The 12,102-nt window shown below is 39.7% G+C and overlaps 1 protein-coding gene across 1 annotated transcript; it reads right to left on the reverse strand.

Moving 5' to 3' along the window:
- Positions 1-3,445: 3,445 nt before the first annotated feature.
- Positions 3,446-4,072, reverse strand: LOC113920169 (uncharacterized protein KIAA1143-like). The gene has a single exon (XM_035726770.1). The coding sequence runs from the start codon at positions 4,030-4,032 to the stop codon at positions 3,565-3,567; it is 468 nt and encodes a 155-aa protein (XP_035582663.1). The 5' UTR covers positions 4,033-4,072; the 3' UTR covers positions 3,446-3,564.
- Positions 4,073-12,102: the final 8,030 nt, after the last annotated feature.

Genomic DNA, 12,102 nt, shown 5'->3' on the forward strand with positions numbered 1-12,102 from the left:
TTAATCAGGTTAAGGAGGTGCCTTCTGTTCCTAGTTGGCTGAGAGTTTTCTTTTTATTGGGAATGGGTATTAAAATTTGTTACATGCTTGTCCTGCAACTATTTTGATTGACGTACATGTTTTCTTCTTTAGTCTTTTATTTGGCAAATTACTTTGATTGATTTTGAATGTTGAACAAACCTTGCATTCCTGCGATATGTGCCAAGTGGTCACAATGTATTATCCTTCTTACATTGTGTTGGATTCAATTTGCTAACATTTCATAGAGTTTTCCAACTATGTTCGTTCGTTTTTTCATTCCTGATATTAGAAATTTCTGTTTTCTCTCTTTTTTTCTTGGTCAACTTGGCTACAGATCTATCAATTTTATTAATCTTCTCAAAGAAACAGTTTTTGGTTTCATTGATTCTATTGTTTTTAGTATAGTTTCAATGAAAGAATTTGTTTTCTGATCTTATCTTTATTATTTCCTTCTTTCTGCTTGCTTTCAGTTTAATTTGTTCTAATTTTTCTAGCTTAAGTTGGAAGCTAATATTATTGATTTGAGATCTTTTTCCCCCTAATATAACCACTTAGTGCTCTGAACTTCCCTAGAAGTGTTACTTTGCCTGCATCTCATAAGTTTTGATGTATTGTTGTCATCCAATTCAAAATATTTTCAAATTTCCCCGGTGCAATCACCTATGACCTATGAAAAACTTTAGAAGTCTGTTGTTTAATTTTCAAATATTTGGGGTTTTCCCCAGATATTTTCTATTACTGATTTCTAATTTAATTTTGTTAGGTCAGAGAAGATACTTTGTATGTTTTCAATTCCTTTAAGTTGTTTAAGTTTTTTTTTCCTCCCAAATGGGCCAGAATACATTTTATTGTGTAAGTGTTCTGTGTGCACATGTAAAGACTGTATTCTGCTATTGTTGGGTCAATTAGGTCAAGCTTGCTAATAATGCTATTCACTCGTTCTATATCCTTACTAATCGTCTGTCTACTTTTTCTCTTAATTACTGTCAAGACTCCTAATATAATTGTGCATTTATGTATTTCTGTGTTTATTCCAATCAGTTTTCCTTGCATGTGTTTTAAAACTTTGTTGTTAGGTGCATACATATTCAAGATTGAATTGACCCTTTTATCACTATATAATGTCATTCTTTGTGCATGATAATATTCCTTGTGCTGAAGACTACTTTGATATGAATATAGTCACTCCAGTTTCTTCTGATTAATATTTGCATGGCATAACTTTTTCCATCTTTTTGCTGTTAACTTATTTATATCTTTATATCTAAATTTTTTTTTTTTTTTGAAGACAGTATATGGCTTGGTCTTAAAAAAAATTCCAATCTGACAATCTCTGCTATTTGATTGGGATTTAGGTCACTTACATTTAATGGTATTTTTTATATGGTTAGATTTAGTTCAACCATTTTTTTTTTTAAGAGAAAGAGAGAGAAAGTGCATATGTGCATGTGAGTGGGGGAAGGGGCAGAGGGAGAGAGATTCTTAAGCAGGCTCCACACGCAGCGCAGAGCCTGACGTAGGTCTTGATCTCACGACCCTGAGATCATGACCTGAGCCAAAATCAAGAGTCTGATACTTAACTGACTGAGTCAACGAGGTGCCCCATTTCAACCATTTTATGATTTGTTTTCTGTTTATTCCCGCTTTTATCCCCCCTGCTTTCTGGCTTTTGCCTTCTTTTTATTATTTAAATATAGTCTTTTTGTATTCCATTTTAGTTTATTGGTTTTTTACCTATATCTATTTGTATGTTTCACTGATAGTGCTACAGAATCTAATATATACAACTGTATTATTTCCTGGGGCTGCTGTAACAAGGTACCATAAACGGGGCGGCTTTAACAACAGAGATTTATTCTGGAGGCCAGAACTCCAAGATCAAGGTGTTGGCAGGGCCATGCTCCCTCTGAAAGCAGTAGGGAAGGATCTATTTCAGACCTCTCTCCAAGCTTCTGGTAGTTCCTTGGCTTATGGCTGCATAACTCCAATCTTTACATGGTGTTCTCCCTGTGTCTCTATCTTTGTGCCCAAATTTCCCCTTTTTATAAGGACACAGTCATATTGGATTAGGGCCCATCCTAATGGCCTCATTTTAATGTGATTACTTCTGTAAATACCCTATCTCTGAAAAAGGTCACATTCTGAGGTCTTCAGTGTATGAATTTGAGGGGAGACACTGTTCAACCCATAACAATAATTAACTTCTACAGTCTATTTAGAGTTAATAATTTACCACTTTATTTTATTTTAAGATTTTATTTACTTATTTGCCAAAGAGAGAGCATGGGAGAGAGAAAGAGTGAGAGCACAAGGAGCAGACCTGCAGGCAGAGAGAGAAGCAGGCTCTTTGCTCAGCAAGGAGCCAGACATGAGACTTGACCCCAGGACCCTGGGATCATGACCTGAGCTGAAGGCAGACGCCTAACCGACTGAGCCATCCAGGTGTCCCTATTTTGTTTTATTTTTTAAAGATTATTTATTTATTTATTTGTCAGAGAGAGAGAGAGAGTGCAAGCACAAGCAGGGTGAGCAGCAGGCAGAGGGAGAAGCAGGCTCCCTGAGGGACTCAATCCCAGGACCCTGAGATCATGACCTGAGCCAAAGGCAGATGTTTCCCCCCACCCCCCCTCAGGTGTCAGCAAATGGTACTACTGACCAACAACTTTTGGTTTATTCTCGTGTAACAAGAAGTCCAGAGGTTCGCAGCCTGTGGCTGGTGCAGCAGCTCCTCGAGAGGCATGCTGTCAGGATCCAAGTGCCTTGAATCTTTCCACTGTACCACCCAGAGAAAGGATCTGCCTTCCTTAGGCCAAAAAATGGCTCCAATACTCCTAGGTTTCATGTATGTGCTCCTGGATGTAGCAGGATGTAGCAAGAAGGACAAAGGTTTGTGCTTGCCAGATCTGCTCCTTGTATCAAATGCCTGGGAGCTTTATTAAGCAGACTTCTACTTGTATCTCTCTTTTTTATAGTGTTATTAACTACAGTCTCCATGTTATGCATTAGATCCTCTCTTCTATCAAGATCCCTTTTATTAGAAGCTCACTTGTACAAGATCCACTTTTATCTCTAAAATTGCCAGAGCTGTTATACGGCTACCTTTAGCAGGAGCTGGGGAAGTATTCTTAAATAGGCACATTATCATCTTCCTCCAAAGTGGGCTTCTGCTAATGAAGAAGATCTGTTTAATGACAAAATTCTCTGTAGCAATTATGTTAAATTTTTTAATTTTACTGATCTGGAAAAATGCTCAGAATATAATGTCATGTGAAAAGCAGGACAGAAAACATATGCAATGTAATCTCAATGTTGTTTAAAAAATACATACCCCACACGTGGGAGTTCCAAAATGTTAATAGTAGTTAATATCTACAGAGTTAGCCTCATGTGAAAGGGGTATTGGTAGACAAAATTTTTATCATATTAAATTTTTTCTGAATTTTCTATAATGAACTTGTATTATCTTTAAATAGAAAAAAAAAGTGTCACTGTAAAAAACATCCCATATACTCGTAAAGACGACTAGGTCCAAAATATTTACACTTACTCAGTTTCATCTTCATTGTCAAAAGAAAGGAGGCAACTGTTTTTGATTTGCTTTTGTGAGTTCTTTTTAACTGAGTCCTGCTTATTTATTTCATCTTCATTTGCCTTCCTCTTTTTTGAGCTTGCTGTTAAACCTGAATATTTTTCATCCGAGGAACGTTTGACTGGTTTTCGATACATGATTCTTCCATCAACTATAGCCGGTTCTTCATCTGCTTTGGCAGCCTTTATTTCTGCTTTAATTTTCATGACTTCTTCAACTGACAGGTCTCCCTTTTTTAAAACCACCACTTGGGGCTGTTCATCTTCTTTGTCACTGTGATCACCATCTTCATCTGGGAGCTGAGGCTGGATTCTCTTGGTTTCCACGGTAGGCCTTTCCCTGTAGCCGACCTGTTCCTTGAAGCGAGCCAGGAACGCCGGTTCGGCTGGCCGCACGTACGAAACCTGGTTCCGCTTGCTCATAGCTGCTCCGGGGAAAAACAAGTTACCGGGGCCGCCTGGAGATGGTACATCGGCCACGGCCCGAAGGCAGATGTTTAACTAACTGAGTCACCCAGGTGTCCCTACCACTTCATTTTTTAAAAAGATTTTTTATTTTTAAGTAATGTCTGCACCCAACGTGGGGCTCGAACTCACAACCCCAAGATCAAGAGTTGTATGCTCTACTGACTGAGCCGTCCGGGTGCCCCAATATTTTACCACTTCAAATCAAATGTGGAAGTAACTATATTAGGTCCCCTTACCCTCCCCCACTGGACTTCATCTTACAGTTGTCATATGTATTACATGTAATACATGTCTTACATGAAAACTACTCCAGATACCATTATAATTTGTGCTTTGAATAGTCATAAGTAGCTTAAGAAAAGTAGTTTACATTTACATAGATATTTGCATTTTTATTGTTCTTCCTTCATTCCTGACATTTCCAGTTTTCCTTTGGTAGCATTTACCTCAGCCTGTAGAACTTCCTTTATCATTTCTTTCAAAGCAGGTCTGCTAGTGATGAATTCTCTGAGACTTTTTATTTTCTGCACCCTGGAATTGTTCCTCATAGTTTGTCAGGGAAGCAAGACCTAGATCTCCTGGTCCAGATGTGCAGAGAAGGAAAGGAAGTTAGTTCAGGCACATAGCAGTTTTGTGATTCAGTTGGTTAGAGAGTCTCAAATTTCCTTCTTGTCTCAAACTCACCTCCTAAAGTGTGGACACCCCAGAGCATCTGAATCCAAGTCCTTCTGCATAATTTGGGTGTTGAGAATCCAAGCAAGGAGAGTGAATGGTGGTGGGAAGGGGTTGTGAGAAGGAAGATTGGGAAGGGGGAGTTACATGTAGGAACAGGTTACAATCTCTTGGCCAGTCCCTGCTAGGACCATCTCAGGCTATGTGGATATTCTGGTCTTGAAGCTCAGAGAGCAGGTTAAGGTGAAATCAGATGGATTCTGGAGTCCAGAACCTGCCAGAGAGTCCTAGTGGCTTAGTCCATGCCTGGCTGCTGTCTTGAAAAAACAAAGGCAGCCGAAAGGCAGCTTGTGAGGTTAGAACTCACAAGAGCCTAGTTACCTATGCTGAAGCCGGGAGCTGTGCTCAAATACAGCCAATTAGGGCTTCTGGCCATCATTATATAGCTGGTATTACCTCCCAGAATCGATACCTTACCAGACAACAACAAAGAACTTGACCTTTAGTTACCTTTGATGTTTTATTATGGGCATGGTTTCCATTTAGCTTCCTGAAATGTTGAAAATAATTTGTGGATACTCCCTCACTGCCATCTTGGAGCTATAGCATTGGGACCTACTACGGTAAGGGATGAATCAAGAATGACTCCAAGATTCATAGTCTTGGAGAAGGGTGGTTCTCCTGAGAGACTGGCACAAGCAGGGCTGGGGAAGCACTGAGATTAGCTTTAGACGTGGCAAGATTGAGATGAAGAGGGAACCTTCAGAATGAAGCATGTAGGAGGCAACTGGGTAAGATTTTTATTTTCCAAATTTTAAGCAGCTAGATTTGCAAGATAAGGTCAGGCCTGGAAATAGAGGTTGGGGAACCATTGCTTACAGGTGGCGACCTTAAAAATGCGTGAACTCCCACGGAAGTATGGGAAGGCTTCTAGGAATTTGTGATGCTGGCAAAGGGATGCCAATGTCTGAAAAGAAAGAGTTGTTAGCGTTCTCAGTCTAGGACCCCAGCCAAATTCACCTGATTGTAACAATCTGGGTGCCAAGAAGATAAATATTAAAATAATTGGCGGGTATTATGGGTTGAATTGTGTCCCCCAAAAAGATATGTTGAAGCTCTAAACCCTGGTATCTGTTCGTGTGACCTTATTTGGAAATAGGGTCTTTGCAGATGTAATCAAGTTAAGATGAGGTCATTAGGATGGGTCCTAATCCGGTATGTCCTTATAGGAAGAGAGAAGTTTGGACACAGATGCACAGGGAGAATGCCATGTGACAACAGAGGCAGAGATGGGAGAGATGTTGCCATATTGAAAGCTACAACCAGAAACTAGGTAGAGGCAAGGCAGGATTCTCCCCTACCGGGCTCAGAAGGAACATCTTTGCCCACACTTTGATTTTGGAATTCGAGCCTTCAGAATTGTGAGACAATAAATTTCTGATGGTTTAAGCCATCTGGATTGTGGTACTTTGTTATGACAACCCTAGAGAATAATCCAGGTTGGGAGAGTTCCTTTTTCTAAGAAGTGTTCTGGTCTCCTGTGCAGAGTGACATAACAATAGCCAACATTTATTAATCACTTATGATGTACCAGGCACTGTTCTGAGCACTTCACATGATTAACTCAACCCTGTAATGAGATTATTCTTACTATCCTCACTTTATAAATGTTAAATTTGCTGGTAAGTTGTTTGCCTACTGTCCCCCAGCTAGTACCCGGCAGAGCTGGAACTTGAGCCCAGTTCCCCGTGGTTCCAAAATCCTTGCTATTTTTAGACCACCCTGATTTTCTTTCAGTCTCAGGCTGCTTTTAATCTCTGGACATTCTGCTTGACCCCATACCAGCTCAGCCCTGCTCTGTGGACACCCCTGGGCAGACAAGACAGTACAAGACAGAGGGGAAATGGGGCAAGATAGCACTAAGGGGAAGATGAAGAAGAAGGAGAGGGCAAACAGAACCTTACACCCAGCTTCCTCAGAATCCGGGAAATAAACATCAAGGAGTGGTTGGAGGGGCGCCTGGGTGGCTCAGTTGTTAAGCGTCTGCCTTCGGCTCAGGTCATGATCCCAGGGTCCTGGGATCGAGCCCCGCATCAGGCTCCCTGCTCAGTGGGAAGCCTGCTTCTCCCTCTCCCCCTCCCCCTGCTTGTGTTCCCTCTCTCTCTCTCTGTGTCTCTCTCTGTCAAAAAAAAAAAAAAAAAAAAAAAAAAAGGAGTGGTTGGACACTGAATAAGGGAAACAAAACTTCAAGGGGGCATGGTGGTGAGTGCCTGAGAATCCTGCAGCAGGGGCAGGGAAAAGGGCTAAGCAGAGAAGGAGCTCAGCAGGGGAGGCATAGGAAGAAGAAAGGTCTAAGGTGATGAAGAAAGGGACAAGGACTGTGCCCAAATCCTCATCCTCTCTGGATATTTCAAAATGTCTCCTAGTCTTCATGAGCAGCTAGTCATCTTCTCCATAAGTCCAGTAACCATTCACTGATTTACTCCACAAATATCTGCATTTGTTGTTCCTGAGACTTCAGACCGGTCCATGAAGTAAGAACAGATTTCACACTGGTCCCCCTCAGGTCTTTCCAGGGTAGGAGTCTCCAAGGGGTGAACTGTGTGCCAGTTACTTCTTTCCTCTTTAGCTGCAGGTTCCTGAGCCAATGGCCCTAGCATTGCTAATGCTCAGAGTAGATATCTGCTTCTTAGTTTAATGAAGGCACCTCCTGATGGAGAGTCCTGTTGACACTAGGGACCTAGTGACCAAGATGAAAGCACTCATTCTCCACTGCCTGGACCACTATCATTGTTAACATTGACAATGCCTTGCACCTTTGTATCCTTACCAGTTATGGAGAACTAGCTCATCTGGTGTTTATACACTATTTTCTTGCTTCACATTTATTGAATGCCTTCTAGCACCAGATCCTGTGTTAAGCATTAGGAATTCATGGGTGTGTAAGACTCAACTTTTGTCCTCATGTAGGACAGGGGGATTAGATTGGAAAAGAAGTTCTAGATTTTTCAAGCTGTGTTCTGAACAATAAACATGTGGACTCTAAAGCCTCATTACAAACTGTGATATGGGTATTAATGTCCCCATTTTCCAATAGATGAGGTCCACAAGGGTTGGCTGTCTTGTTCAAGGTCACACAGCTGGTGAGCAGCAGAGAGAATGTGTCTGGCCACTGGATGTGCACCCACCCTGCCAAGACAATCAGTACTCCCAATGTCATTACACTCTTGCAGAATTGAACAAATGGGTTGTGCCCTTGCCTTCTCTTTCTCATTGATGGCAGAGGTAACTTGATTTTTATTTTTTCATTAACTGCGTCCCACCACCACTTTATTTTTTTAAGATTTTATTTATTTATTTGTCAGAGAGAGAGAGAGAGAGAGCACAAGCAGGGGGAGCAGTAGGCAGAGGGAGAGGGAGAAGCAGGCTCTCCGCTGAGCAAGGAGCCCGATGTGGGACTTGATCCTGGGACCCTAAGATCATGACCTGAGCTGAAGGCAGACGCTTAACCAACTGAGTCACCCAGGTGTCCCCTACCACTACTTTAAAAGTAGAAGTTCTGCCATCCTTTGTGCCCTTCTGAGCTACTGTCACCTTTTCATCCCTCACCTGCCCCTCCAGCTGTGCCCTGCAGTTGGCCTCCGCCCTCCAACCTCTACGTGCAAGACCTGCCTCCCCCAAGTGGTTATTAAAATCTCTAAAAAAAAAAAAAACCAAAAAACCAAAATATTTCTATACTGAAACAAGCAGCTTATTAACATATTACTGCATCACAATCAAGTAGGGTTTATCCCAGCAATGGCCCAATATTAGACTATCCATCAAAGAAATTCACCACATAACAGATTTAAAATCAGGATAACGATATCCTTTATCACTACTACTACTGAATACTGTGCTAAATGGTGTAATAAGACAAGAAAAAGACATACAGGAATAAAGAAATAAAAAGAAAAATACAATGTATCACAATTATAGGTGATATTATCATATACGCAGAATTCACAACAAATGAACTGACAAACTGTTAAAACAAATACAGGGTTTAGGATTGAAAGAGTGACCAGATATAAAATCAACATATAAAGGGGTACCTGGGTGGCTCAGTCGGTTAAGAGTCTGCTCTTGATCTCAGCTCAGGTCTCAATCTCACGGTTGTGAGTTCAAGCCCGGCTTCAGGCTCCATGCTGGGTGTGGAGCTTACTTAAAAAAAAAAAAAACACCCAACATATAAAAACCAATAACATTTATATATATATGTACATGTATATGTACATATATATGTTCCAACTATGATCAATTAGTAATACAATAGGAAAAAAGAAAATCAAAACTATAATGCAAAAAATAATAATAAAACCAAACAGCAACAAACATACAAAAAACCTATAACATACCTTGGAATTAACCTAACCAAAAATACATAATCATCTTATGCAAAAAATTATAAATTTTTTTGAAGAAATTGAAAGAAGACTCAGATAAATGAATTAGAAAGCTTAATATTATAAAAAATAATACTTTTTCCTAAAGTAATCTGTAAACTTAATATAATCGTAATGAGATTGCCAACAAAATTTTTAATGCAACCTGGCAAATTGATTTAAAATTAAGCCAGAAAGCTAAAAGGGCAAGAACTATTAAGATAATTCTGAAAAAGAATAACAATAAGGAAAAATAACTCTCCTGTAAGAGGACATGCTTTAAAGTTATGGTAATTCCCACAGGGAAGTACTGAACAGGTTTAGGTAGATAGAGAGATGGAGAGCCTATGTCTATATGGGTACTTGTTAGATGTTGGAACTTGGTGTCATAAATCAATGAGGTAAGGAAAGACTATTTAATAGTATTGGGATAATTGGCTAGCTATCTGGAAAAATTAAATTAGATCTTTACTTCATATTGTAAACAAACAAACAAAAATTCCATGTAGATTAAAAACTTGTTTGTGAAATAATAACACTAAAAAGTGTTAGAAGATAATACGGGGGAATATTTTTGCGATTTGGGAGTAGGAAAGATTTTTAAACAAAACACATGAAGAAAAAATATACAGGAATAAACTGATAAATCTAACATCAAAAGGAACGACTTGGACATGACAAAAGAAAATGCAAAGTTAAAAAACATGTAAAGAATGAAAGAGCATGTTGGCCTTAAATATAACAGAGGTTTAATATACAGAGTATAGGAAGGGCTCCCACAAATCAAAAAGAACGATGCACGATCCAGCAGAAAAAATGGACATAGGATATGAACAAGCAATTCATAAAATAGAAGGTACAAATGGCCAGTAATCCTGTAAAAAGATGACCAGCCTCACTAGTAATCAGGGAAATCCAAAGACAAATAGTGGTCAGAGAATTCCAGTGCGACTCTCACATTGGTTAAAATCAAAGTTGGCCAATATAAAGTGTGTTGAGACAAGGTTTGAATAAATAAGTACTTTGTATCCTGTTACAGGAAATGTAAATTGTATAGGCAAATACAGAGCACAGTTTTACAACTAAAAATGCTTATACCTGCTGACCTAGCATTCCATTTCCAGTAGTCGACCGTAAGAAGCACCTGCACCCATGTACAAGGAGAAGCTCCAGGGATATTTATGCACCATTCTTTGTGACAGAAGAAAATGAAATAGTCCAAATGTTCACCAAGAAAATAGATAAAATCGATAGGACACATACACTGATAGAATGAATTTCATTGGACTTAGAAGTCAAAAGAATGTAACAGATCAGTGACTCTCAAACTTTTTGGTCTCAGGGCCTCTTTGCCATCTTAAAAATTATGGAGGACCTCAAAAACCTTTTTTAAAAAAATATGGGTTATATCTACTGATATTTACAGCATTAGAAATTACAAAACTGAGGAATTTTAAAAGTATCTATTAATTCATTAAAAAAAACCCATTATAGTTAACACTTCAACACTGTAGGAGCTAGGGGCACTAGCCCCTGCATATTTGAAAATCCCCATATAGCTTGTGACTCCCAGAAATTAACTACAAATGGTCTGCTGTTGATGGAAAACTTTATGGCTAAAATAAACAGCCAGTTAACACATATTTTGTATGACATATATATTATATACTATATTCCTACAGTAAAGTAAGCTAGAAAAGAAAAACATTATTAAGAAAATCATAAAGTGGGGCACATGGCTGGCTCAGTAGGTTAAGCATCTGACTCTTGATTTCAGCTCGAGTCATAATCTCAGGGTCGTGAGATCGAGCCCTTGATGGGGCTGGGCGCTGGGCATGGAGCCTGCTTAAGATTCTCTCTCTCTCATTCCCTCTGCCCCTCCCCCCCGCTTGTGCGTGCACACACTCACTCACTCTCTCTCACGAAAAAAAGAAGAAAAAGAAAAAGAAAATCATAAAGAAGAGAAAATACATTTATAATACCCTATGGTATTTATTGGAAAAAAGTTTGCATGTAAGTGGATCTATGCATTTCAACCCATGTTGTTCAAAGGTCAACTTTATTACATATTAACATAATATTTATATTAATACAAATAATATTTTAATGAAAAAATACCTCTATTTGCCGAAACAAAAAATTTAGTGGCGAGAACAGTATTTTGCATCTTTTTGCAAATCTCTTTAACTTCCGACTTGCTAGAAGAGAGTTGGATTCTCACATCTGCCTCTGCATTCAGACTATTGCACTCCCACATAGAATGTAGTTTCTTGAATACTCCACCGTAGACTCGTGAGAGAATAGAGTGAAAAAGACAAATAACTTCACTGTGATTATGGAAATGGCTTGACCCCAGAAACAGTCTCAGGCACTAAGTCCCCAGATCACATTTTTAAGAAACACTCAAATAGATCAATATGGATTTTAACAATATTTTTTATTTAGTGTTTGATCTTGGGTTCCACCAAAGGCCTGAGACAAGAGACTGCATTCAGATAATGTGTTTTGGGAAGTGATTTCTGGGATCAGGCATTGGAGGACCGAGAAAAATAAAATGGGGAGGCAAGGAAAGCCAGTTGGGGGGTGTGTTAGTAAGGTGATAACTGCTGTGGGCAACTGGGACTCAGTTTAACTGGGGACCCCCGAGAAACCATGTAGAATATGCTGTAGGATTGTGTGCCTGAGACCCGGAAGTGTGTAGTATATTGATTCACCGGTTCCCATCTCCCCTCGGTCAAAGATGGCCCCAAGGAGGGTGAACTCCTTGGCACTTCTGGGTTTACCAATGACCAGAATGCCTGGGGTGGGAAGGAAGACAGGAGGTGCAGCTGAGGTGAGGCTGTCAGTGTCCACCTGGGAGCAGTTGGTTGCCACAGCAACTGTGTGCAAAAGACAGGCCAGGAGAATGTGAGATGGTGTCTAAAAGATG

The sequence above is a fragment of the Zalophus californianus genome, chromosome 3, assembly GCF_009762305.2.
Source record: "Zalophus californianus isolate mZalCal1 chromosome 3, mZalCal1.pri.v2, whole genome shotgun sequence".
NCBI lineage: Eukaryota > Metazoa > Chordata > Mammalia > Carnivora > Otariidae > Zalophus > Zalophus californianus.

Coding starts and splice junctions, on each gene's coding strand:
- LOC113920169 (XM_035726770.1), bottom strand. CDS start 4,032: ATGAGCAAGCGGAACCAGGTTTCGTACGTGCGGCCAGCCGAACCGGCG.